Source organism: Pestalotiopsis fici, assembly GCF_000516985.1.
Source record: "Pestalotiopsis fici W106-1 unplaced genomic scaffold PFICI_Scf_1, whole genome shotgun sequence".
NCBI lineage: Eukaryota > Fungi > Ascomycota > Sordariomycetes > Amphisphaeriales > Sporocadaceae > Pestalotiopsis > Pestalotiopsis fici.
In genome coordinates this window covers 5492795-5501918 of record NW_006917091.1, presented here as the reverse complement: position 1 = coordinate 5501918, position 9124 = coordinate 5492795, and the positions used below count along the sequence as shown (strand labels likewise).

The window sequence follows — 9124 nt, the reverse complement described above, 5'->3', positions numbered from 1 at the left end:
ACGAATATAACGAAAAAAAAAAAGCACCTAAAGCTATATATATACGCTATTCGTAATAAAATTATAAAAGGTAAAATTAAAATAAAATAAGCACCGACGAACCTAAATTTAGCCGATAAATTTACGAAGCTATTTAACGGGAATAAATACTAAAAATTTATTAATTTATTAAGCCTAAAAATTTACGAATAACTTTAGCGGCTTAGCGAAAAAGCGTATTAGCGAAAAGCGCTAAAGCCTGCTAATACTTATAATTAATAAAAAATCGTAAAAAAATCTAAAAACGGCTATAGCCGGGTGCCTACGGCTTTATTACCGTAAATAGCTATATAAACGGGAAATTAGCAGTTTTTAGGCTTATAAATAATTATTATATCGCATCCTTTAATTAATTCCCTTTTTGCTATCGTTTATGCAGTTCTGCAGTCTTGTGAACCTCGTAAGATTGTTTATAAAAACTCTATATTTAACCAACAGCTCGCGGAATATAACAGGCACCGCAAGGGCCAAGGAAGGTGGGGTAAATACACATTCGCTTCCAACGAGACGAGACTAAAGGCTGCGATCGAGCTCGTCCAGAAGAGATCGACAGCCAGGATCAGGAATGGCATCCAACTCGAGCGTTTCCACGACGCTCATTGCGTTCCAAAGGTGACGTAAGGAGATTTGTTGGGATTCCTTGTCATGCGAATCGCTAGTCGTGTACTTGGCAAAAGTCACGCGTTCAATGCGAGATGGAATACAAGAGACCTTGATGAGGGCGACGTAAGCCTTGAGAAGACTCAGGACTGGATTGAATTTGAGGCGATCGTTGACCTTGGCGACTAAGAAGTCATGCATTTCCCGAGTTCTTAAGAAGTCTCGGACGGTTCGGTGCAAGAAATTCACCGTCCCACTGGGAGAATGGACCTCGAGAAGTCCTCGGGTTCTGCTATCAAGATGCCACGTCATATCACTTTTGATTTGTTGGATATTTTCCTGGTCCATGAGCCTGATTGGAAGATTAAGTGCATAGTTCAAATCTTCGTATTCTTGGATATGGAAATGATACCCAAGAAATCCGAGGGATTCGTTACCAGCCTGAAGTGCAACTTGTAATATAGTTGACATATGGCTGTGGTAGAATGGTTCGACAGATTCTAATATTGCCTTGAAGAATGATTCCAGCTCCGTCGGAAAACTTTGCAGTCTGCGATACAGATCAGATAGTCTATCACGGTTGGTGAGGCCTTGCTTGAGGAGTTTCATGACAAGGCGCACCCAAAGGAAGACGCCTTCGGACCTTTTTGTGATCTCTGAGATCAAGAATTGCCTTTGCGAGTCAATTCCAGAAATGACAGGCCATCGCGGGTGTTCTTGGAGGCTGCTCTGGGCGTAAGCCTGAATATCATCATGCGTCAAATCTTGAACGTAGAGTTTTGGAAACAACGATCCAAACTGCTCCTCGAAGATGTTCCAGGGGCGGCTCGACAGAACTAGTTTAACATTTTCCAAGGTAGCGAGCTCTTTCAATGTCCGACAAAGATTTGTCTGAGCTTCATGATCGCCATCAAATTCGTCCATGCCATCAACAAAGAAACAGAACTTTGGATCGATCGAGTCCCTACAAGAAACGCTCTTCAAGGTTTCGTGTAATTCGGATAGGGACCACGGATCGTCAAGATGTTCATTTACCCTTCGATGAGAGCACGTCTCTTGTATCAAATACGGGCATTGTCTGAAAATGTCGTAGAGTAAGCTCTGGAGGAGACCCTGATGCGACTTTTGCTTTGGTGTTCCCGCAATCCAGAAGTAGTGGCTCGCAATGAAGGCTCTACTTGGTTGGGCCCACTGACTGACCAATTGAGATGTGGTCCTCGAGTCGGCAATAAACTTCATAAGTGTCGATTTGCCAGAACCTGGTTTGCCGGCGATCCAGAGTATGCCAGTCCCTTTTGCCAGCCATTCGCCTATCATAGAACCACTATGATTAGGATCTTTTTTTAGCGCCCATTTAAATGTCTCGGCATGAGCTTTTGGAATTTGCTCATGCCTAATGGGGCGACTATCAAAAGTGAGGCTTTGCAAGATAGACTGCTCTCGGGCAACGTCATGTCCTGAGAGAGACAGAGACTGCAGTCGCTCTTTTAAGCAATCGACATCTTGTGCAGTGAAAATATCTTCGTCTTTTCGAGACTTGATGCCAGCCTCCACGTCGTCTAGTTTCTTGCTGATACACTTCAACGTGTCTGCTTGATTTGACTGTAGTCGAATGCTTTGGCGTTGCAGGTCTTCCAGTTGATTTGACTGAGAGCGACAGGAATAACTGGAGATTATCCTTAGCCAAATGCAGGAAGGGTAGAGAATTGAAATGTCAGATTATGCCAAATTAGTGAAATCACTTACTGTGCCAGAATACAGATGTGCAGGGTCAATGTGTGCTGAGTTTTGGAGAGTCTTTGCTCAAGTTCATCAATCGTCTTCTTTCCCCAAACTGTTCTCAAGGCAACGCGGAAGCTGCTCCATTTTCCATTAAGCCCAGTTTTCGTCTTGAATTTTAAAAGTAATTGGAGAAGATCATTGCAGTCCTTTTTACAAATCTCGGACAAGTCCTCGATAGCAACAGCGAGTTGTACGACGTAGTCCTGGTCATCCTTGCCCAAGTTTCGTTGCTTAACGGACACCTCCAGTCCAGTACACAATCTTCTTAAATCATTGTATACCGAGTCAAGCTTAGAAACGTCAGCACTGCATCCATTTGGCGATGTGCTGATTTCAATGGCGCCTTTGATGAGGTCCGATGTGAATGAGACACATGCAAACACGTTAGCGGCCAGCCCTAGGGCCGTCAACGGATCCATGGTGAATTCGGTTCCGAAGGGCGCAGGTAGCATGGCCTGGGGGAAAAGAGGAGTTGCACCCAATTGAGACGAAGGCAATGTTAAGAAAACATTATCTGTACTATGTAGGGCCAATGCGGGGGGCAATAGCGGCCTGAGTGCATAAGGCAGCAACGCATATCGTTTGAGCCTACAGTGGCTTTGACGCCAGGATTACGCCTGTCGCTCTGCCTTACCACTGCCGCCCAACAAAATCTTGAAGTATCTGCATGATTCCCCAGATGGTGTGGTGGCAGGCAGTTATTAATTGGGTGGAGGCTTACACCGCCCACTTTAGGCAACGTCGATACCAAAGACTGAAGGCTGGGACTCGGTCTCAAGGTACGATGTCGGAGTCGACGACGAGAGGCCGGCTGAGCCCTCCGCATCAATGAACTTGCGAAACCATGTGCGAAGTCTTGGTGCCAAGCTCAAATCAATTTCCGACTAGTAAGAGTTTGACGGCATATCACCACCGACAAGCCATTGATTAGTTGTTGGCAACGTTGCCGTCCTTACAGCGCCATCTCCAGTGCAATAAAGATAGGGTTTCTTGACTGTATTTGAAACGATAAGAAGATACAAAATGCTTAGTAGCACATTAAGCAATTACATAATATCATTGTTTGTGTCCAACTGCCCTTTTATGAGTAACTGCCGCTCAGCCCGGATGCTGTCAAAGCCAGCGGGCCGCAGTCCGTCACGTCGCCTCCCGTCAAAATATATCGAAGATCCCCATTGGTCATCAAGATTTCCGGGCCTTCTTCCGGATCCTGTGCGATAAACACCTTGTTCAATTGCCCGTCCAGGGCACAGACGATGGGCCAAAAGTAGTTTCCACTTGTATCCAGCGCAACTAGGACCTCGTTTCCATTGCCGTCATTGAAAGGTACAAAGCTCGCAAGCTGAGCTCCCTTTGGAATGCTACCCCAGGCCCCAAGTCTGAAACGCGAAACCGACAACTTGGACATCTCATCGGGATAGTAGTAGAGCAGACGACTGGTTTCGCTGTTGTCACCCATGACGGTCAAGCTATCCGTGTAGGCAACGAACTCGGAATTGCCCGGAACGAGATTGGTAATGCTGGCAGCATCCTCGGGAAGCGATATGAAGAGGTTTCCATCGACGCCGGGGTTGAGTTGCAGCGTGCCAGTCGTATCCATGATGGTGACATTTATACTGGTGTCTGTAGTGGCAGAGTCGGTGGCGGACGCGTCGCTGGCTGATGTAGTGCTGGTAGTTGCAGTTGCTGACTCCTTGCCGGACGAATCCAAGGTCTCGTCAGTTGTCGCATCAGTGCTGGTAGTCGCCTCGTCACCATCATCGCGCAGCTGGAGATGGCTGTCGAAGAAGCGCCTCTCGACATGGGTTTGAATGATGGGTGCCAGTTTTGGGAAGCAACTGACACCGCCAATGGAGAGTGCGAAAACATATGCTGCCTTCATCTTGACTGCGTTCAACTGTAACGATCGTGGGTGAGACCTTTCAATTGATCAGCCGGTTGGGCTGCTGTAGCAATGCGAAAAAGATGTAGAAGGCCGACAAAAAAGAGAGGCACTGTCGCTGGGGCCCGCTCTACTGTATAAGCGCAATGATATCTTGTTGAGGAAGCATCAGACGAAGATCTAGACAAGCCACGCGACGAATTCTGCCATGGCGCTCGCAACTGGACATTGCGCTCTTCGTCGTTGCAATAGTGACAGAGCCACTGCTCCAAAAGCAGCTGGAGTTCCGATTCAGCTGGGAACTAAAAGGAGCTTGAATCTAGTGTTATAGTCTGCCTTCATCTCGGAGTAGTTAGAACCAACGAGAGTCTTGGCATTCTTAGAAAAACATCTCGAAATCTAGACCACTCGCAACAGCCGAGTTTATATGGGGGTGGGGAATTATTACAGATTTGCCTCTTCCAGAAGTAGAAATGGACGAGCCTGATGCAGTCTAGCTTCAGAATTAAGCAATTTCCACCGTACGCACGCAATTCCCGGTGCATGCAAATGGCCTGCGCCGCCTGGCTGGGCCTAGCCAGAAAGCCAAATCGCAACAAGCTTAGTTCAACGCTCAAGCAGGTCAGGCGCTACCCCCCTTTAGCACGGCAGTGGTGTTTTGATGGCCGAGTCCCGAAGATGTAGAATTGCCGGATTAGTCGGATGACTGCAGCTCTGCGGGCGGGTCATATCGCGTCGTCTTCAGCTCCGGTATAACGGCGCCACTCGACCCAGCTCTCGATAGACCATTTCGGCCCCTTGCGTATTCAGGACGGCTGAGATCAGGCTCACTAGGAAGCGTCCTCCTTAGCGCACCTAGGCGCCCAGCAAGCCCAACGCGAAGACACAGGTCAACAGATCAGAATGCAGTGGGTTCAATATAAGAAGAGACCCTTGGGCCTGGGGCGCTGGTGGCCGTCCTGAGAGAACATGTTGCTGTTGTTGTAGTTCAAACATTGACATCGACAACGCCGCGATGCAGTTGCTCTGGCCTGCAGTTGCCTTCCTGGCAAGCTTGCCGTTACCTGCAGCGGCAAAATGTCATCGTGCCAATCCTTCGCTCATTACTTCTGGTGCGCCAGGTCTAGCCATCGACGGCCAAACTCCTACAAAAACTTCTTCGCTCGTTTCTTCCCCATCGGTCAGCACTCATGCGACGTCCTCAATCGTTTCTCCTTCTTCAGTCAGCGGCTATGCGACTAGTTCACTTGCTCTGGCGGCAGCTTCCGCCAGCCCTTCAATTTCAGGTTCATCCTTTTCAGGTTCACGGTCATCAGGCTCTCTGAGTCCTAGTGAATCATCACCAATCAGCTCATCATTGATTTCGATATCCTCCCAGGATGAAGCCACTCCTACATCGCAATCCGGTTCGACCACATCCCTGACGGTCAACAGCGATACGCTGGCCAGCTCGGGGTCTTCCAGCTCGAGCGATTCTGCATCATCTAGCTTATCTTTAAGCTCCTCTTTCTCGGAGACTTCATCTGGCACAGAGTCCTCTGCGACTGGAACGCAAACGTACAGCTCGGCTGTGTCTTCCGGCTCGGCCAGTACGACTGAGTCTTCTGATCAGGCAACAGTCACTACTTCTAGCACAAGCATAACTGTCTCTGACACTTCATCGGGTGCGACGGAAACTTCCAGCCAAGCTGTCTCGACATCGTCGATGCTGGCCTCGAGCACCGAGTTCAGTGAGTCGACTGCATCCTCTGACTCGGCGACAATCACCGATTCTAGCACCGGCGCCACTACGACTGTGTTCCCCACCGATGCAGTTGGCACAACGTCAGAGTTCGATGGGCCAATCACTCTTGAGGCTGCGCCAACCGTCACTCTCATGCCAGCACCCCCTTACGGACTGGATCAAGGAAGTCTTGACGTCGTCACTCCCGCTGATACGAACGCGCTGTGGTATACCTCTCCCGCCAACGAATCAGCCGAAATCACAGCCACCATCATGAGATTGAACTTGACATACCTCTACTCCTCGATCGCCCTTGACCAGTCAATCTACATTGAGAGTGTGATTTGCTCTGGAAGCACGATCACCATCACCTTCAATGAGACGGAGATCTTTTCATACATCAAGCCAATCTGGCAGTCCTATTCGCAGATTCTCTTCATTACGGCAGCAACGTCGTGTTCTGCAGATGGTCAAAACGTCTTCTTCCTTACCGGCGGCTCTCCCGTCTGCCAAGAGGCCATGTCTACATGCACTGCTACTGGTTCGTTTGAGGAGCTAGCCGATGTCTACAGCGAGATGGGGGCCGACTGGGGCGCCATCGATGTTGAAGACTCAACAGCTACAACAACCACGACGTCCTCCTCAGCTTGTAGCTCACCTCCAGCCTCGGAAATTTCTGGTCTCCCAGCCGCGTCGTGTGGCAGTGACTTTGATTCCCTGCTCGACTCCAAATTGGGTTTTTATAGCGGCGACGACTCTGATATTGATTCAGTCATGGCACTGATTGCCCCTGGAACACAAACCAAGTTGTCTCCGAGAGGTTTCTGGTCGTCGCTCAAGAAGGCCGTTAGCTCGGTCAAGGCTGCCGTGAAGTCTGTCGCGAAGACTGTTGCCACAGCAGTCGTCAAGGTGGCCGCCAAGGTAGTCACTTCGGCAGCAAAGTACGTGGTCTCAGCTGCCAAGTCGATTGCCAAGACTGTTGTCACCATAGCAAAGACAGTATACAATGTCGTCAAATTCCTAGTCACGGGCGACTACAATCAGACGTTCAACATGAATATGAATGTGGCCCCACCAGATAGCCTGCTCGTCAAGTCACCTTGGGACGATCAGCTCGGTTTCAAATTCTATCACTTTGCAGTTGACCCGAAGGATAGCGGTTACAGCTTGTGGGACAATGCTATTGACCTAATCACTGACGAGCTCGGAGCCAATGCAAAGGCAGAACCCGGTGTCGACTATTGGTGCATCAACTGTGGAATCAAGGGCAACATCCAGGCAACAGGGACGCTCAAGGCCAACCTGGGTGGCATTAAGAATGCGGAATTGAAGATCAATGGCAATCTGTACGCTGGGCTATTCGTTGGTGTTGATGCATTTGCCACCATCAAGAAGAAGAACACCAAGACCCTGTTCAAGAGAGGACTGCCGGCGCTCACAATTCCCAAGATCTTTGTACTTGGTCCTAGTGTCAGTCTAGGTGTATCTGCCGAAGCTCGTATTGAGCTTATTGGACGGGCTCTTGCCGGTGCCTCTCTAAACTGGGAGAAGATCAATGGCACAATCAACTTCCTTGACAAGACAAAGACGGTCACATCCGGTTTCACCCCCGTGCTGAACGGCACTCTGCAAACGACCAAGAAATCCAAGATCATCTTGTCCCTGGGCCTGCCAGTCGCCATCGAGTTTGGCTTGGACCTTTTGGATGGCACATGGAAAAAGGAGGCTTCCCTCACCGAGACACCGTCACTTCAGGCCGTGTTGGATTACGAAGAGACGGTCAAGATCAGCGGTACAACGGAGAATGGCGGCTGCGGAAGTGTCGATACAACGCCTAGCACCAAGTGCTACGGCGTCTACTGGAACATCACGGCTGTCAACGATGTCGAGTTGAATCTATTCGACGTTGTCGACTATAATCTGTTCCACTGGGAGAGCAAGGTCATTGCCCAGGGCTGTGTTGGTACATGGGCCGACAACAGTAGTTCGATTGACACCTGTTCCAGCGACAACTCCACTTCTTCAACATCCAGCGTAGCCACTATCACGGCGACAACAATTCAAACCTCGCCCATGGCAACGACGGCGGCTCAAATCACCACATCGTCTACCGTCCTCAAGGCTAATTTGACAACGTCCACCGCGGTGACCTCCACCACAGTGACCTCCACCACAGTGACCTCCACCACAGTGACCTCCACCACAGTGACCTCCACCACAGTGACCTCCACCACAGCAGCTTGCACATCTTCTCAGGGAATGAAGTGGGCCTACTATAACGCTAGTGCCGTGAGCAGTGTTGAAGCCGTCAGCACCATGGCACCGTTGGCGACTGGCCTCGCCCAGAACGGCATTGGCAACTTTTATGCAAACGAGGGCTCAACGCTCACTTACATTGAGGGGTCCTCCACATCGCTTTCTTCAATCAGATTCATACTCGATTATGTTGGCTACATCTACGCTACCACGTCTGGAACGTATACCTTCTATGCTTGGGGCGTAGATGATGAGTTCTACATGTGGTGGGGCTCACAAGCGTATAGCGGCTGGAACAGCACCAACTACAACATCGACCAGAAGCTCTACGCTGGCTATAAGACGGCCACTATTACTCTCACGAAGGGCACCTACTTGCCGCTGCGGATCTTGTACAGGCAAGATACTGGACCCGGATACTTCAATATCAATCTTTACGATCCCAATGGAAATGACTTGCTCAGTATCGAGGATACCAGTGCTGGCAAGCAGGCCATCTTTACTAATACTTGCGATGGCCAGGCACCAGCCTTTCAGTCATGGGGCAGCGAGTCTTAGTTGTTCTGTAGATTGTTCTAAATACTAATCAAGACTATTCATACTGACCTCATATCACCAACCATTGACTTGAAATACTCTACGAGAATGATGACATGTAGGCAATCATGAATATATCTTTTCAGGGCTGTGCCGCGAGAATGTGCTTGATGGGGATCTGATAGAATTAGCCAATTTTTGCAGCGCGATTTAATAGCCCCCCCCCCCCCCCAAAAGAAAAAGTCATTTCCCTCAGGGCGATTGAAGTACCTGCAATGTCCCGAACGACATCCATACATCTGTCA

At 49.3% G+C, this 9124-nt stretch overlaps 3 protein-coding genes across 3 annotated transcripts; 1 reads left to right on the top strand and 2 right to left on the bottom strand.

The window, feature by feature from the left end:
• Nucleotides 1–552: 552 nt before the first annotated feature.
• On the bottom strand, nucleotides 553–2840 carry PFICI_01621 (uncharacterized protein; the record flags this gene model as incomplete). Its single annotated transcript, XM_007830202.1, has 2 exons — nucleotides 553–2305; nucleotides 2386–2840. The coding sequence occupies 2 exons, from the start codon at nucleotides 2838–2840 to the stop codon at nucleotides 553–555; spliced, it is 2208 nt and encodes a 735-aa protein (XP_007828393.1).
• Nucleotides 2841–3502: 662 nt separating this feature from the next.
• Nucleotides 3503–4303, bottom strand: PFICI_01620 (uncharacterized protein; the record flags this gene model as incomplete). Its single annotated transcript, XM_007830201.1, has 1 exon — nucleotides 3503–4303. One exon carries the CDS (start codon nucleotides 4301–4303, stop codon nucleotides 3503–3505), a length of 801 nt encoding a protein of 266 aa, XP_007828392.1.
• Nucleotides 4304–5318: 1015 nt separating this feature from the next.
• PFICI_01619 (uncharacterized protein) lies at nucleotides 5319–8840 on the top strand (the record flags this gene model as incomplete). Its single annotated transcript, XM_007830200.1, has 1 exon — nucleotides 5319–8840. One exon carries the CDS (start codon nucleotides 5319–5321, stop codon nucleotides 8838–8840), a length of 3522 nt encoding a protein of 1173 aa, XP_007828391.1.
• Between the last annotated feature and the right edge of the window lie 284 nt (nucleotides 8841–9124).